General features: G+C 29.2%; 1 protein-coding gene across 2 annotated transcripts in view; it reads left to right on the top strand.

Annotated features, from left to right (window-relative positions):
• LOC117174164 (mushroom body large-type Kenyon cell-specific protein 1) overlaps nucleotides 1-19,000 on the top strand; it is a 180,814-nt gene that overhangs the window by 117,791 nt on the left and 44,023 nt on the right. For both annotated transcript variants that reach the window (XM_033362988.1, XM_033362987.1), the window contains exon 3: nucleotides 17,928-18,532. In XM_033362988.1, the coding sequence (XP_033218879.1) occupies nucleotides 17,928-18,532 (605 nt within the window). The remainder of the gene's footprint in view (nucleotides 1-17,927; nucleotides 18,533-19,000) is intronic.

Raw genomic sequence — 19,000 nt, 5'->3', positions numbered from 1 at the left:
CATACTATTAGAATTATATATATTACATATATATTAACATTTTTAAATTTAAATTTGAAATGGCTTTATGTAGTTTATAAAATATTCTATGTTAAAAATTTTGGAAGGTTAAAATTCGGGTCCTTAAATATAAATGTTCAACAAAAATTAAAAATTATTGGTAAGGGATAAATTAGGCAGTTTGAAAAATGAAATTTTGCACTAATCGTGACTTATTTTTGTTAAAAATATTAGTGTTGATATAAATTTTAAAAGAATTAATCTTTTTAGGTTTATTATTAAACTTTTTCATTAAAAATTTGTACCTTTGTGTTCATACGTGAACTATTTTTTTAGGAAACGTATAGTATGTTGCTACAAATTGAACTCAAATATTTGTCAAATTATTTGTTGAAGATTCATCACTTTAGATGAAAATTGTATTTTTTTTAAATTAGTTTTTTCAATTGAAAATTTAACTTCCATGTATACTTAAAAATTGATTATTTGGAATTGAACATTCAAGAAATTGGGTGAAAGTTAAATCGCTTTGTCACAAATTTATTTTTTAAAAAGCTTATTTCTTTTATTGAAAATAGGACTATTTTGTCGAAAATCAGTATATTTCGGTTTAAAATTAATTTCTTTGATTCAAAATGTAACTCTCCCATTCTTTGCTGAAAATTGATCTTTGTGAGATAAAAATTCGTGATTTTCGTATAAACTAATTCTCTTTTTTTAAATTTCCTCCTTTTCTATTGATAGTGCAATTTTGTGGTTGAAAATTCATATTTTCGAGTTAAAAATTAAACTGTTTTAAAGAAAAATCATCTTCTGGTTCGAAACTTCAATAATTTTTTCTTTCGTGACCAAAAAATCTTTATTTGTTGAAAATTTATCTTTTTCGTTGAAAATTAATGTTTATCGGTTGAAAATTCAATTACTTTGTAGGAGATTTTTTTTACTTTTGTGAAAAGTTAAACGACTTTAAAAAAATTTATTTTTATTGCATATTCATAACTTTAGTTATATTTTTATATCCTTGGGTAAAAGTTTGTTAGTAAAAGGTATTTGTTTGAAAATTCGTGTATTATTCTGTTGAAAATTCAATTGCTTTGTCGGAGATTCTTTGTTTATTTTTTAAAGTGGTATTTTTTTGTTAAAACTTAAACAAATTTTTTTTAATTCCATTTTTTACTTGCAGATTATTTATTGTGGTTAAATGTCCATCTCTTTGGTTTAAAATGCAACTTGTTTTTTGGAAAATACGTCTTTTTTTGTTTAAAATTAATTTTTTCTACTTAAAATTAATCTTTTTCATTTTTGTTTTACAATTTTTTAGTTTATATTTGATTCAAAATTCGAGTATTTAGTTGAAAATTTAATTGTTTTGTAGGGAATTTTTCTTTTTAGTTCCAAATTTGTGTTTTTGGTTGATCTTTCTTATTTTTTGTTGATTTTTTTAGTTCACATTTGTTTGCAAATTCGTGTAATTTGTTGAAAATTGAATTATTTTGTAGTATACTTTGTAGTAGTCTTTTTTTGTTCAAAGTTATTTTCTTTCTACCGAAAATAATTTATCTTTTCCATTTTTAGTTGACTTTTTTTTAGTTTATATTTTATATGTATTTTTTTATCACTTTGATAATTCGTGCCCTTTGTTGAAAATTCGTCTGCTCTGGTAGAAAATTAATCTTCTTGGGTAAAAATTACTCTCTTCGGTTGAAAATTAATCCTTGAAAGTCGAAAATTGAATTATTTGATTAATATATTAACCATTTTGTTACAAATTTGAGTATTTCATTTAAAATTCAACTCCTTGATTAATAATTGAACTATTTTGTTGAAAACTCAACTGTTTTCTGTTGAAATTTAATCTTTTTTTCTTTAAAAATTTGAATATTTATTTGAAAATTCATCTTAGTAAGTAGAAAATTTCAGTGTTTGCTTGAAACTTAATATTTTTGATTGATACTACAACTGTTTTGTTAAATATTCGTCTATTCCGACAAAAAATTCCTCCTTCAGGACTTCAAATTCATCTCTTTTTTTTATTGAAAATTCAACTTTTTGGGTTAAAAGTTAAACTGTTTTTGTTTGAAGTTTTTAAAAGATTCTGAATTAAAAATGTTACAAGATTAAAAATCTGGTCTGAGAATATAGTAATCGCCAGGAAAAATAAAATATTGTTCAGGGAAAAAGTCGAACAATTTAACAAATGAAATTGATTGGTCACCCTGATATAGATACAATAAAAACTGTTAATCTTTGTTGACATAAACCTTAGAAGACGTTTTACTCAGATCAAACACAAAAACTTGAAACTCCTCCTTGAAAACTCGATGTTAATAAAATACAGGAATTTTCGATTTTCTACTTCCTGAATCACAGCGAGTCGACCTCGACGATTATTATCAGATGTCAAAGAAAATGTAAGGAAAAGCAGTTTTTTGTTGTTGTTTATTGCATTTATACAAGAACCAGTCATGCCTGATAGACGTTATTTAGTTTCAAGGCCGATTTCGAAGGTTTGCCTGAAAGTCGGTGAAACGCTGTAGCAAACTAACGAGAGATTTGACATTTCGGTAAAGGAGCGTCGCGATGGAAATGGAAAATGCATCAGAAGTGAAGGTGAGCTGATAAAAAATGAAAAAAATAAATAAAAAATTCTAAAAACTGGAGGACTCGAAAAGAGCAAATCTCACGATTCTTGTTGCATGATATTCTGATCACGATCCGGATAAGGCAGCGATCGAAAGTCAATCTTTTCATCAGAGGATACCTCGGACACAGGAGATGGAATATTCATGAAGAGCAAAGTCTAAGCGAGTGATTAATTCTAAAAAAAAACAATTAGACTATCAACTATGTTTGAATAAAATCCCAATAGAGGTGTTATTAACTCCCGAGAAACTTGAACAAAGAACACGGATATTTAACTTGAGAAAGGATTTCATATGCGCATCGTAACGCGACTTTGATGCACTGGAAAAAGAATACGAAAGTAGTTCGATCCTGTTGCTAAGTCTCTTTTCAGATAACTTCTTCGGAGATTGGAAATATTTTTCTCGATACTTCAGATTTTCAGGTTACTCTTTGTCCTGCAATTCTTGATTCGATAACATATCTTTTTAGATTCTTACAAGTCTTATTTATTATTATATATTCTTTATTATTCTCCAGGCGAAAAAATTGTGCGTGGTAAAAAAAATGAATGGAAGTAGGCACCGGGCGCCTTTAAAAAAGGGGTTAAAACCTCCCCCTTTTATACTTTCCCTCTCCTACTTCCCTTGCTTCCTCACTCTTCCCCAAACTCACTCTTCGCCAACTTCCTCACTCTTCTGCAACTTCCCCACTCTTTCCAAAATTCTTCATCCTCTACTTCTCTTATTTTCTTACTTCCCCTGCTGCCAATCTCCTTATTTTCCATCAATTCTATATACTAATTTTCCTTCCTTAATTTATTCTCACTTCCTATTAGTTATGCTTACAGCCCCTACTTTCCAATTATTATTTCCCTTACTTTCCCTGTCTTCTCCAACTTCTTCCTCCTTTACTTATTCCTTCCCTTACTTACCCTGTTTCCCATCTCCTGACTTCCCCCGCTTCCCATCTTCTCATTCCTCATCACTTCTTCTACTCTTCCTCCCCTAATTTTCTCTACATCTCCTCCTTTTATTCTCCTCACTTCCCATATTTCCCCTTCCATCATTTTCCCTCACTTTTACCTATCCCTCATTTCCCCTACATCTTTTCATTGTCACCTCTTATTGTCACAATTTTTCCTAATTTACCCTCACTGTTCATCTACTTATTCACAGTTCTTCCCTCAAAATATTCAAGGAATTGAGAGATCTTCAGGAACTTAAAGAAATCAGAAAATTCTGACTGCAGAGAATTCAGGGATTCTGAGAAATTAAGTAATTCAAAGTTTTTCAGAAATTTAGATAATACAAGGAATGTAGAATGTTCAAGATATCTTAGGAATTCAGTATATTTAAAATTTTCAGCCAATTTGGAGAATTTCAGGAAGTTCAGAGCGTTCAGGGTATTCCGAAAAGTCCAGGAATTCAAGTAATACAAAGAAGTCAAGGAATTCAGAGAATTCTAAGAATTACGAGAAATAAAAAAATTCAAAGAACTTGGGACTTAAGAAAATTTAGGAATTCAAAGTTTTTTCAGAAATTCAGATAATACAAGGAATTTAGAATGTTCAATGAATTTTAGGAATTCAGTTTATTCAATAACTCCGGAGAATTCAGAGAATTTCAGGAATTTCAGAGCTTCATGGGAATCAGAACATTACAGGAATTGAAGGAATACAAGGAATTCAAGGAATTCAGAAAGATCAATAAATTGAACAAATTAAAAATTTCAAAGACCTTGGAATTTAAGAAGATTAAGGGAATTTAAAGTTTTTCAGGAATTCAAATTAAACAAGGAATTTAGAATGTTCAATGAATTTTAGGAATTCAGTTCATTCAAGGATTTCCAGGTATTTTGGAGAAATTCAGGGGTTTTAGAGCGTGCAGGAGATTCAGAACATTTCAGGAATTCCAGAAATGCAAAGAATTCAAGGAATTGAGAAACTATAAGGAATTCAGAAAATTAAGAGAAATTCATTCTGGGTTTCAGAAAATTCCAGGAATTCAAGGAACACAAATAATTCAAGGCATTCAGATAATTTAAGGAATTCAGAGAATTCAAGGAATTTAGAGAATTCAAAGAACGTAGAGAATTCAAGAAATTTAGTGAATTCAAGGAACTCAAAGAATTCAAGAAATTTTTAGAATCTCAGTAATTCCGAGAATTCAAGGAATTCTGAGAATTTCAAGAATTCCGATAATTCAGAGAATTTTATAAAATTCAGAGAATTGAAAGAATTAAGAGAAATTACAATTTTACAGAACTTGTTGTTTTAAATTTAGAGAACTCCGGGAATTCAGACAATTCAAGGAATTGAAGGAATTTGTAGAAAATTGAAGGAATTTGGAGTGAAAAGTGAACTATTTAGCTTAACGTTAAACTAAATTTAAACAATTAATTTTTTAAGAATTTAAACCTCAAAATTTTAGTTAAAAATCCATATTTTTGGGTCAAAAATTCAACCGTTTTGTAGAAAACTCGTATTTTTGACTTGAAAATTCTTCAATTTGGTTAAATATATTTTTTAGTGCATATTTTTGTTTGAAACTTTAACTATTTGATTAAAAATTGCCTATTCTTTTAAATATAACTGGTTTGTAAAAAAAAACTTTTTTCTTGAAAAATAATATTTTCAGGTTAAAAATAAAATTCGTGTATGTGTGTGTATCATTTATCTTTCTGGATTCATAATTCAACAATTTTTTTTGAACATTTATACATTTTGTTGAAAATTGTTTGTAGAAAATGAATGTTCTCTTTTTTAAATTCAACTAATTGCTTGAAAATTGAACTATCTTGTCAAAAATTAATTTCTTTTGTATAAAACTTGTCTTTCGTGGTAGAAAGTTAATTTTCTTGGTAGAGAATCTATCTTTTTGTTGAAAAACTTAATTTCTGTTTAATTTATCTTTTATTACTGCAAATTAAAATACTTAGTTAAAAGTTGATCTAATTCGTTAAAGAATCTTACGAACCCAATTTGTATAGTAATATATCTTTTATAAATTAAAAATTCGCCGGTTTGGTTCTGTTTCAATTTGACTGGATGAAAATTTTTGTTTCCTGTGTTAAACTGGAAAACGAATCCATTTTTCGTTCAAAAAAGATTTTTTCAGTTGAAATATATGTTTTATTTTAGAAAGGTCATCTTTCTTACTTGAAAATGAACTTTTTGTTAAAAAGATAACTCTCTTCGACAAAATTCTTCTTGTTTCAGTAAAATTGAACTATTGGGTTAAAAGTTCAACTATTTTTTGAATATTTGTCTCTTTTGCTGTTGAGTTAAAAATTAGATTTTTTTGTATTTGAAAATTTTACTATCTTCTTGAAATACAATATATTTTCCCTGTTGTGAGAAAGTTTGTGGCTACTTTAATTTTCGCGAGGGTTCAACGGAAAATATTTATTTACTTTTTGCTAGAGTAATTGTGAAATAAAAATAAATAAATTTATATTCTGTTCCCGATAAGTATACAGATAAATATTCTTTGAGTGTATTTAAAATTGGTTTGCGGAAGTTTTTCCTCATTACAATAGGTGCGCATCATTTGCTCTCGGTATATAGCGAAATCCACCACATTTCCGTAAATGGAATAATATATTTGATAAGCTGTGTAGAACTGGAGCGCTTAAATAATGGGCGCACGAAACGGAATCAGCTGTGTGTTTTAACTGCATTTGTATTGGAAATGGAACACATTTGTGTCGGTGTAGTAACGCCCGCCTGCAACAGGCGTCGCTATTGCCTCGAAACATTTGACAAACAGTAATAATTTATTCAGATGTTTTTCAAGCACGCCCTCAAACGAATGGCGTTAATGTACCTTTGGCGACGTAACACCTCTTCTTGATGCCATTTCCTTTTTTTTTTAAATTTTTTATTTAATTTTCTCATTTTTCTGCATCCACGCGCATTTTTAATCTACCTCGAGAAACGCCTCTTTATTACTCAAAGGGAATTAAATTATTATCTTTTAGTTTCGAGGTTTGATCGCTTACTGTTAAATGATTTCAAAATCTGAACTCAAAATTAAATTTCTAAGCATTTAATTAGATTTAGATATCTATTAGGTTTCGGTTTCGAAATTAGGAAGCTGTCAGACTCACTTACTTTCAATTTGAAAACTTTCAATTGAATCGAAAGTTGGAAATTTATACTTTTTCAAAGGGTATCAATTTCGAATATCCGTTGATAACTTTCTGGCGCCAAAAACGTCGCTCTTTACCTAAAAGAACTATTTTCTTGCATACACAAACAAAAATTCGAATAACCCAATCAGATTTTTTCAACGACATAATAATTCCGAGACCTTAAACTAAGTCTAAATTCAGAAGTTTGAAGCTTTTCAAGGATACCCTCTTGCAAAGCTGCCAAAAATGTATACCTAACAATATCAATTCAGAGCCCGAATCATAGAACCGATAATAACTTTCCGGCGCCCTAAACGTCGCTTAAAAACATTTTAAAAATTCCGGAACAAAAGGAATTGTTTTCGTCGACATACAAGAAAATTTGGTCGAATCACTCAAATTTTAGTTGCAATTTAAACAAAATATTTAAATGACTCGACGGATCATAGAACCGGTAATAACTTTCTCGCGCCCGAAACGTCGCTTAAATGCTTAACAAAATTTCTAGGGCGAAAAGAACTGATTGCTTGGATGTACAAAACAATTTGGTTAAATCTGAAAATTTTCGGTTGATTTAACAAAATATTTTATGGACCCAACCAAATTTTTTATTTAATAAAACAAATAATTCAGAAATATTCAATTGAATTTTCAGTTGGTAATTTATATCTTTTCAGATGGTACAGGTTTCTGCAAACCTGCCGAAAATTCATATCTAATAATACTCATTCAGGTCCCGGAGCATAGAATCGGAGATAACTTTCTGGCGCCTACTCTTTCTGGCGTCTAACTTTCTGGCACCCGAAACCTCACTTAAATGCTTTAAAAAATTTATTGTACCAGAAGAAATGATTTTTTAATATACAAACAAATTTAGATATATGTAACAAATTTAAGTTGATTCAAAAAAAAAAAATATTGGTTTAACTCAACACATTTTTTAAAATTAAACAAATACTCTATCTGCGAGCAGATATGGTGAAAATAAACAAAAAATGTATTTGGGTTAACCAATTTCACTAACAATTGCCTCTCCTGAACTAAAAATTCTAAATCTTTGCAGAAATTGCCTGTTTGAAAGTCATAATGATCCTTCTTTATAAAATTTCCTGTCGCAGAATAAAAATTATAACTCTTTATGAAAATTCCTTGTCCCAACTCATAATTAAAATTATTTTCCGAAAATTCCCTATACCGTTTTGCAATTAAATTAATTTTCCAAACTACCTGTTCCAAGTAAAAATTATATTTATTTAGAAAATTTTCTATTTTAATTCAGAAATAAATTTGATAACTTTTTCTAGAATCTTCAAGAGAGAAAATCATAATTATTTCTGGAAATTGTCTGTCTGAAACTGAAAATTATAATTTTTTATTTTATTTTCTATGGTAAACCTAAAATTAAAATTATATTTTTTTACGAGAATCTCCCGTTTTCTCTGAGAAGTGCAATTCTATTGGAAAATTCCATGTCTGAAATTCGAATCTTTTGCAAAAATTGTCTGCCCTCAAATAAAAATGATCATTCTTTACTGAGATGCCATATGAAAACTTATAATTATTTTCAAAAATCCCAGTTCCATTTTGAAAATACGCCGCCCAAATGAAAATTAATTTTTATGGTTGAAAAATCATGTTTTGTTTATGAAATTAAACTATTATAGTCGAACAATTATAATTTTAGTTGAAAATTTATCAATTTGATTGAAATTTATTTCCTTCAAATGAAAATTTAACTTTCTATTTCTTGTGCAAGATGTATCTTTGCTACTTTAAAATTAAACAATTTTGATGAAACTTTGTTTTTTTTTTATTAAAAAAAATCAACCATTTCGTTGAAAATTCACCCATTTTGTTAAAAAATTTATTTTTTTGGTACAAAATTATCTTTTTCTTTGTAAGTTAATTTCCTTGTTTGAAATCTTCTCTCTTTTATATTAAACTCTCTCATTAAATTTGTTTTTAAAGATTTATCATTGTAAAAAAAGATTTATTTAATCGATTGAAATATGAGCTATATGATTGCATTTTTTTTCTTTGGAAAATTTGTTTCTTTTTTGGTTGAAAATTATAATTAATTTGAGCTAAAACTGTAATTATTATCCCAGTTGAATATTCCGTAATTTCAGTGAAAATTGTATCTCTTTAGATAAACATTCACGTTTTGACTAAAAATGTAATTATTTAAGTTTTGGTTAAAAATGATCTTTTCCAGTTGAAAATTTATCTGGTTGGTAAAAAATTCAACTATTCTAGTTAAATATTTATTATTCAAGTTAAAGATTTAGTATTTAAGTTGAAAATGCATCTTTCTGATTTAAAATTTCACAGTTAGGTTGAAAATTGAACATATTTTCTTGAAAATCCGTTTTAGTTCTTGAAATTTAATTTTTTCAACTGAAAGTTTAACTATTCAATTTTTTGTAGTAAATTCGCCTTGTTTAGTCAAGAAATGAAGTATTCGTTTCAAAATTAATTTATTTTGAAACTTTTTTCTCTTCTGTTTTAAAGGATTTTTAGAATAAACGTTATGAATTAAAATCAGTTTTTGCATTTAGCGGAAAATATGAATATTTTACTTTTAGTTGGCGGGGAAATTTGTTAAAAACTTGACCTTACAAGACCCCAGTTAACAATTATTTTAAAATCCAAAACAAAATATGAATTTATTTTTTCGCCAAATAGAACAAGTTTAGGGAGTGAGCCATAAAAAAACTTTCACACAGGAAATGAAAGCTTTAAAAGTAAACTCAGATTGTAGAATAGTCAATGGCTTTATCCTTGAGTCTGGGTATTTTAATCGATCATTTTTCGTGGGATATTGCAGTTGAAATGTCGCCGAAATCATTTAAATTTAACGATCACGTTCAGTGAGTTTCTGACTTGCTGATTTGTCCTTTTGTATTTTTTTTTATTCTGTCGAGGAGCGTGCACTAGGTTGGCCGATGCATCGATCAATTCGTTATCCGTAGCGCGCATCGGCTCGTGCTCTATAAAATAATCCAACCTACCAGTTGTTTTGCCAACTGTGCGACAGTTTCAGATTGTGTGTCGTGCATCGAGTTTCGCCCTTGTCGTCTCCACTTTTTTCCCTTTCAACCCCTTTCATCCCTCAACACCCACATCGGATTCATCCCTTCTCGTTTGCCTCGACACGTGGAGCAAGTCAGTGTGTAACTTTATGTAAATAAATTCCCGATCGATAGAATAAATTGAGATGAATAATGTATTTGTTATTTGTTGATTGGACAACTTTTAATCTTTCGATTTGCGAGATTTGTAGAAAAGTTTTTGAGCAATTGTAGAGGTCATATGGAAAGGCAGTTTAGGATTAATTGATATACAGTTAAACCCTTTAATAGCCCTCCCTTCTACAGCTCTTCCGAGAATTGACGCCGCGCCGCAGGTAGGTGTAACAAGAGTGGCGCGGGTTGCGCGGGATCTGCGGATGTCACTCATGCGAGCACTCAAGCATGAACACACAAAAGCGTAGCGGGCTTTAATGAGTCAAGTACCACCCACCGTCAGCCTTAAAATCGACGCTATCGAAGAGTTTCACTGTACTTTTTGTGTAGAAAGTTTTGTTCCAGTTTGCACATTTTTTATTTGATTCATTTTAAAAAATTAGGAAACCTTTTTTTCAAAATTTCCTGACTTTTTTCTCATTTTTCCTGGAGCCATTTTTCAATATCCTGACCATTAATATTCAAGGACCAGCTTTTTAATCTTGCATCTTTATAGTATACACTCTGAAAAATATTTCTCTTGGATTAAGGAAACCACTCGTTTAAAATATTTTTTTTTATTTGAACAAGAATATCTTCCAAAAGAAGAAAATCATTTCAAATTTCAGAAAAATTCTCATCAAGACAGAAAACTATTTCTTTTACTAGAAAAAAAATTTCATTCGCTGAGAGCCGATGAATACTTAACTTTGATTGAAACAAATTTTCTTTGAATGAAAGAATCTCTTTTGAGTATAGAAACTTTCATAAACACAACTTAAATTTCCGAATACAATTTTTAAAAGTCAGATCTATTTATTTATTGTTAAAAATTATAACTTTTCTACAATATAGATGATGAATTTTTAAAAAATATTATATTTCTATCAAAATCAAAAAATGTCCTATCTAAAAAGACGAATTTTAAATAAAACATATTCTTAATTTTTTGTTAGAAAATACACATCTTTAACCAAATATATTGATTTTCAACTGAAATGATGAATAAAATAAAATAAAGTTATGAACTTTCAACAAGAAAAAAAAACGAATTTCTAATTAAGTAGTTCAACTTTTAACGAAATAGTTCAATTTTAAATCAGAAAAGATTTTTCTATTAAGAACAAATAATTAAATCAACTGATTGAATTTTGAAACCAAAGAGACCAATTTTTTAGAAAATAGTTATATTTTCAACCAGAATTTATGAATTTTCAATCCTAAATATTAATTTTCTACAAAAAAATTTATTACTAACCGAAGAATTAAATTTTCAAAAAAAAATTAAACTTCAACTAAAAACCACATTTTTGACCATATAATTTAATTTTCAATCCAGGAAAACTCATTTTCTGTCCAAATAGACGAATGCGCAATAAAAAACATACTTACATTTTCGACAAAATTTTTTTAAATAAATTATTTGAATTTTCAATAAAATGATTAAATTTTAAAGAAAAGAACTAAATTATTAACCAAATAGTTAAATTTTCAACTGAAAAAAAAATTTTTCAACTAAAAATTTAAAAGTTAAATTTTAGTCTTAAAAATGTATGAGATAAAAGAATTTTTATAAAAATAGTTAAGTTTTAAACCAAAAAGATGAGTTTGTTTATATAAAATTATTAATCATCAAATGTAATTAAATTTTTAAGCCAAGAGACGAATTTCCGGTATAAGATTTGAATTTTGAGCCCTAAGTTATGATTTTTCAACAAGATTAGGATCTTCCATGTTCTATTCTTAAATTTAAATTTTGAAAAGTACAGAAAAAATTAAGTTAATTAAAAAATTCTAGAGCGCAAAACTTTACAGGGAAAATTATAAAAGAAAAAAATTTAACTAGAATATTACAAATATAAGTGAACAAAGATAAGATATAACTCAGAAAGTTAAAAAAAGCCCGAGAACATTGGGGAGGAAACTAATTGGGGTTTCCTGAATTAACGAAATGAAATATTTAAATTAAATTTATGATCATCATAATAAAATGTGTTTTTTAATTTAACTAATTACACCAACGAGTATTTTTTTGTTTTCAGTGACAGTATAATGATAGTAGTAATGGTTGAATTTTTATTTAAGAAACATAATTTGTAACCATATATTTCATTTTTCAAAAAAAAAAAAATTAATTTTCAACCTTTTAGTTGCATTAACTAATCAATATTTGAAGTTTAATAAAAAATAGACGAATATTGTAAACATTAGTTGAAGATTTAACCAAATAGTTGGATATTCAACCTACAGAGATGGAGAAAAAATGGATTTTCAACAAGCAAAAAACAAGTTTGTACAAAAGATATAAATTTTTATTAAAAATTTTGAATATACAACCAATAGTTAAATTTTCTCCCCACAAAATTAATTTTTTCAAATAAGAACGAGTTTTCATCAAAATAACTAAATATGCATATAAAAAAGTAGTTGAATTTTTAAAAAAAGAAAAATAATAATTTCTCAACGAAAAATGTAATAGTTGATAATCCGGACTAAATAGATTTTCATTTTAAATTAAAAGTAATTAAATTTAACCAAAAAAGGCAAATTTAAAAAAAATGTCAAAATTTCAAACAAAAAATGTAAAATTTTATTTTGTAACGAAACAATTGAATTGTCACCAACACAAAAAAGATGATTAATAACTTAAAATATATAAGCAGAATGTTTATCTATAATTATGAATCTTCAAATGGAATAATTGAATTTATAGTTCAAAAAATTATTTTTCTACTAAACAGGACAACAAATTTTAAATGAAAAAATTGAAACAAGAGATAACTTTTCTATCAAAATTATTAATCTTCGACAAACAAATGAATTTTCAAGAAGCAGTTCAACTTTCAATCAAGTATTGATAATTCACAATGGAAAATATAATAGCTGATATTTAAGCAACAAGTTTTTTACTTTGAACAAAAAAAAACAGTTTAATTTATCCTAAAAAACGAGTTTTTAATGAACTAGTTGAATTTTCAGCCCAAGAATACGTTGTTTGTTTTTAACAAAATTAAAACTTGTATTCTAATAGTAGCATTTTTAACCAAAATAGATGAATTCTGAACTGAATACACTAACTAGCTAAATTTTCAGTTAAGAATTAATTTTTATTAAAATCCGAAGAATTTGAAAAAAGAAATTACATTTTTAACTAAAGAGACGAATTTTTTTGACAAAGTAGTTCCATTTTCGACAAAGTAGTTCAACTTTCTATTAAGTGGTAAAAATTATTTTTAAAAATGTAATAGATAATATTTCTACCAAAAATATTTTCAACCAAAAACCATTGAATTCAGCCGATAAATAAGAATTTTCAATATAATGGGAAAATTATTATAAATTATTATTATAAATTATAAATTATAAATACATTTAGAACTCAGAAAGAGGAATTTTCAATAAAAAAGTTAAATCTCCAACCAAAAAAGATGTTTTTAATAAAATAATTAAATTTTTTAACAAATAATAGAACTTTAAAAAAAGAGATGACTTCTGAACAAAAAATATATAAGTAGAATTTTTAACTAAAATCATGAGTCTTCAACAGGAATAGATAAATAGTCAGTTTATAAAAATTCATTATTAACTAAAAATAATCAAATTTTAAACAAGTAGAATTGTGAAAATTGGCGGAAAAAACGTATCAGTTGATATTCCAACAAAAAATATTTTTACTTCAAACCAGAAAGATTTCAATCTTCAACCAAAAAGGTTGGTTTTTTTAACAAAATAGAAAAAATGTAAATCTAATAATTAAATTTACACTCAAGTAATAGAATTTTTAATCAAAAGAGATGAATTCTAAACCAAAAATATTTGGATCTTTCAATTGGGTTCTATTGAATCGGTTCGCATTTAGGTGAAAAAAAAACGGGAAAAGAGGAAAATAAGGACAAGAGAGTTTGTAATCATGGAAATACGGGTAAGCCTTAAATTTAAAAAAAAGCTTTAATAACAAAAAAATCTCTGAAAATAAGTGACTTCAATATGACCGCAAAATCCCAAGTTTCAGAATCTAAGAAAAGTGCAGTTGAAGGTTTGTAAATGGAATTTGAACTCGAGATCTCCTAAACCAGTTAAAACAGCTCAAATGACGATTTCTCTAGTGCGAGCGACTCAAGGCCTTTAATCAAGACACCGTACATGGGTAGATTAAAAAAAGTCCAAGTGCTCTCTTCCCTCTCCCAGTTCATGCTCAATTACCAATGGATCGTCGTGCTTCGCCAAATGCTCGTCCCTATAATGCACCGACCGATTCCACGGGTATCGAGCAATTTAATTTGTAAATTCCGTACGGGCCAGAATGGCACGAATGGTTTCCCAGAAATACATACCCAGTCGGGTCTCTAATGACCCGACTGTCCAGTGGTCAACGGAAAAATAAATTGTTCTCTGGAATGAAGCGATCTCTATGAAAAATCACTCCGGTTGTAGGTTTCTGAACTCACCTACTTTATAATCCACACGTGCAGAAATGCGTGACTGTTTGGATCCGGGCGCGTGCCATCGAACTGGTGATTGCCCGATTCACACGATAATTGCCTAGGTACCTATATCCGGATTTTACACGAGATGCGAGTCTATTATGTTGGAAAAATGTTATAGGGTAATCGGTATCTCATTTCCCCTTTTAATAAATAAATCCTTTTTTCTAATATATTCTGTGAACTTCCTCTTTTTCTCGTTTTTTTGCTTAACCAGTAAACTTTTTATTTTGGCTTTCATTCAAATCACACCTTAGTACTAACTTTCATTAAAATAACGCAATCTTTTTGAATTTCAGTCCGCGACATTGGATCCGTCATATTAAATTCGCAATATTAGATCTGCAATATCAAACTTTCAGTGTTTACCTCGCTTTCGTAATCGTGACCTAAAAACCCCCTTAGTACTGATTTCAATCAAAATAACGCATTATTTTTGCATTTCATTCTGCAATATTAGATTTGCAATATTAGATCCGCAATATTAGATCCACAATATTATATGCGCAATGTTATATCCGCAATATTAGATTTTCAGTCTTTACCCCGGATTCGTCATCAGTGACCTGAAAAAAACCCTTAGTACTGACTACAATTTGAATAACGTAACTTTTGCATTTTAGTCCCCCACGTTGGATCAGCCACCTTGGATCCCTTATTTCGAATTCTTTAATTTTTAATACGGATTCGTCGTCAGCGACCGAAAAACATCTTAATACTGACTTTCATTAAAATCAAGTTACATTTTGCAATTTGGTCCGTCATATTAGATCCTCTATATTGAATCAACCATATTAAATCCGATTTTTTAATTTTCCAATTTTGACACTGGATTGGTCCTCAAGGATCTAAAAACGCATTAGTACTATCTTTTATTAAAATCAAGTGACTTTTTGCATTTTAGTCCGCCATATTGGATCCGCCATATTAGATACGCAATATTAGATGCGCAATATTATATCCGCAATATTATATCCCTAATATCAGAATTTCAGTGTTTACCCCCGATTCATCATCAGTGACATAAAAAATCCCCTCAGTACTGACTTCAATTCGAACATCTTTTACTTTTTCATTTGAGTCCGCCACGTTGTATCAGCCATATTGAATCCGTTATTTATATTCCTTCATTTTTAACCCAGATTCGTCATCAGTGACTTGAAAAATGCCTCAATACTATTTTTATATAAATCAAGTGACTTTAGTCCACCATATTGGATCCGCTATATTGAATCAACCATATTAAATCCAATTTTTTAATTTTCCAATTTTGACACGGGATTGGTCCTCAAAGACCTAAAAACGCATTAGTACTGAATTTTATTAAAATCAAGTGACTTTTTGCATTTTAGTCCGCCATATTGGATCCGCAATATTGGATTCGATATTTTTTTACTAATTTTGACCCTTGCTTCATCATATATCTACAAAAAAACTTTAATGCTGACTTTTATTCAAATCACGCGACTTTTTGCATTTGGATGAAAATTGAACTTTTCAGGATGAAAAATCAACCTTTTTGGTTGTAAGTGTCACTGTATGGTTGAAAACGCATTTTATGGTTGAAGATTCATTATTTTAATTGAAAAATTCTAATTTTTCATGGTTGAAGATTAATTATTTTAATTTTAAATCCCTCCCTTTGGCTGAAAAGTGATTTTTTGAAGTAGAAATGTGACTTCTATTTTTAGACGAAAATTGCATGCATTTGGTTGAAAATTAAACTTTGTATGTTGAACAACTATTCAGTTTAAATGCAACTGTTTGGTTTAAAATTCATCTTTCTTAGTTGTAAATTAACTTATTTGTTGAAAATTCATTTTATTTTTGAAAATTCAACAATCTCAGTCAGAAATTTAATTATTTATTCAAATATTTAACTATTTGGTAGAAAATAATTTTTTTTTTAAATCATCATTCGAATTTTTCTTTTAAAAAGAAAAAATTAGAATTCGTGTATATTTTTGAAAATTCATCTTTTTGTATAAAATTTAACTTTTTGGTTGAAAATTCAATTACTTGGTCGAAAACTTCTTTTTTTCGTTTGAAATTCAACTTTTTTCTAAAAAATCAACATTACGATTGGTTGGACAAACACTGTGTTTGGCTCATTATTTGTAAAATGATATAAAACAATACTTAAACATAATTTGAAATGTACACTTTGAAATTTATTGTAATACTGGATAAATATTAAATAAATCTTATTTCACAAACCCGATGGAGTTTATTCCATTAAAAAACCATCCCGATTCGAAATTGATGAACTATGGACATGAAAAGTAGATCCAAATTCCAGATCTTTTTTTTTCTTGTATTTTTTATTGTTTTCCTAATTCAATTAGAAACACAGCTAGGTACTGAACACGATAATACTGAACTTCTTTTGAAATTTCTTGAAATTAATCAAATTCCTTGAAACATTTTCAAATATCCTAACATTTTTAATTTCTACCGCGTCTTTCAAGTTTTTCAAAATATTTGAAAATATCTTGAGATAATAAAAATCTTTTAAATGTTTTAAAATCCCTAAATTCTTGTGAATAAATTGTTTTAAATTTCAAGAAAATATTAAAAATTCCTTAAAATCCCGCAAAGTTAAATTATTTCGATAATATTTTTTTTTTAATTTGTATACTCTTTTGTAAATTACTTAGAATTCTTTAAAATATCCTACAATATTTCTAATTTTTTTTTAATCTTTTAAAGATGTCAAAAGTTCTTGAAATCTTTTTAAATAGCTTAAAATCAATAAAATTCTATCAAATTTGTTTAAATTCCTTAGAATCTTTTGAAATATCCGAAAATCATTAACATTCTTCAAAATATATCTCTCTAAATATTCAAAATGTTCTCAAGTCCTTCAATTATTGTAAATAAATTCTATACAATTTCATTAAAATATATTGCAATCCCTCAAATCCCCGTAGTGTTTTATGAAATCTGATGATATTTTTTAAAATATTTTAATATTCTCTTAAATCCTTTGGAATTATTTCAAATATCTCGCTTTAAATTGACAAATAAAAAAAAGATTGAATATTCTTTTCAGAAGTAATCATTTTTAAAATTGTGAAAAAGCGTTGTTTTGATTGAATTTTATTAAATTTATTTATTTAGAAAATGATGAAAAAAATCAAAACATTAATATAATAATAATTATAATGATTTCAATATTTTATGGTACTCAAAAACAGATGCACACCACTAATGAATTTCCTCATTTTGCCTGACTAGAAAGTTCTATTTTTGTTCCTCGTTGCGGAAGGTGATCGGATTTCCTCAAGCAGATTCGTGAATGTTCGGAATGATAAAAGGTTCACAATCAGAAGCCAGAAGATATGTCTTTAAAAATAGAAGAATTCCTGGTAGCCTATCCCAAATCCTCCCACACGACCCAAGTGCCGCGTAATCTTGGGTAACGTGCACATCATTGTTTGATGTAGTTATGGTGGTGTTGCAGGTCTGGAGCGGGTAGCGGAGGAGTTGATGGGCCGTAGGAGATGGAAGCAATACCAGGACACCCTGTACACCGGGACTCGCAGCGAATCGTCGACGACGACGCAGCAGCAACAAGCCCTTCATCAGAGGCTATACCCAACGCCACCAGGCTGCAACCTCGATGCAGCTGCTTTGAACCAGGTGGCTCACCTGCGTCCCCAGGTGCTACCAGTTCAGATCAAACAGGAGCTGATCATTCCCAAAAACCTCTCAAATCACCATCCCACGCAGGAGGACCAACAGGACCATCCCGAACAACGGCACCAGGAGGAGACAAATTGTGTCAAGGTCGAAGTCGAGAATTCGGAGGTCGTAGTCCAGGACTCCAGGACCGAAACGACCACCACTACGACAGTAACGACCAACAACACGAATTCTACAGGAGTGAAGAGACGGAATCGAGGAGACGACGAGAACGGGAACGAGGAGGAGGAGGAAGAGGACGAAACAGAAAAGAGGCTCAAGCCAAACCATCAAAACGACAACTCCACCAATCACCTCAACGAGAACGATCGAACCTCCAAAGAAGAGGATCCGACCAAACCCAACGACACGGAAGGGACCAAGGTGAGTTTTATCATAGTCTATTAAGACGTTAATTAAGACGTTCAAATATGCTCATGCTTTCCTTACAATACTTCCCAACCTTTTGTCCACTTCCCCGTCCTTAGTCTATCAGCCCTCCCCTTACTACATCTTTCACTTCTTCTACTTCTCCCTCCTATTACTTTCTCCTTCACTTCTTCTCTTTCTCCCCCCTATTACCTCCTCCATCTCTTCTTACACATCTCCCTCCTCTACTTCCCCTCTCCACACTTCTCGTACTACCCCTTCCATCACTTTCCCTACTTTCCTTCACTTCCCCTCGGCATCTACTCTGCTACTTCCTCACACTTCCTCCCCTCGCCTCTTGGCAATTGGAAAATCGTGTCACATTTGCCACTATTGAGACTTCATGAAAATTTTCTTGACAATGCAAATATTTGTTTCGTAGCTTATTAAGACGTTAATTAAATCATTCAAATCACCCCTCCC

The sequence above is a fragment of the Belonocnema kinseyi genome, chromosome 6 (assembly GCF_010883055.1).
Source record: "Belonocnema kinseyi isolate 2016_QV_RU_SX_M_011 chromosome 6, B_treatae_v1, whole genome shotgun sequence".
Taxonomy (NCBI): Eukaryota; Metazoa; Arthropoda; class Insecta; order Hymenoptera; family Cynipidae; genus Belonocnema; species Belonocnema kinseyi.
The sequence above is the reverse complement of the archived record's forward strand: the minus strand, read 5'-3'. Positions and strand labels throughout refer to the sequence as shown.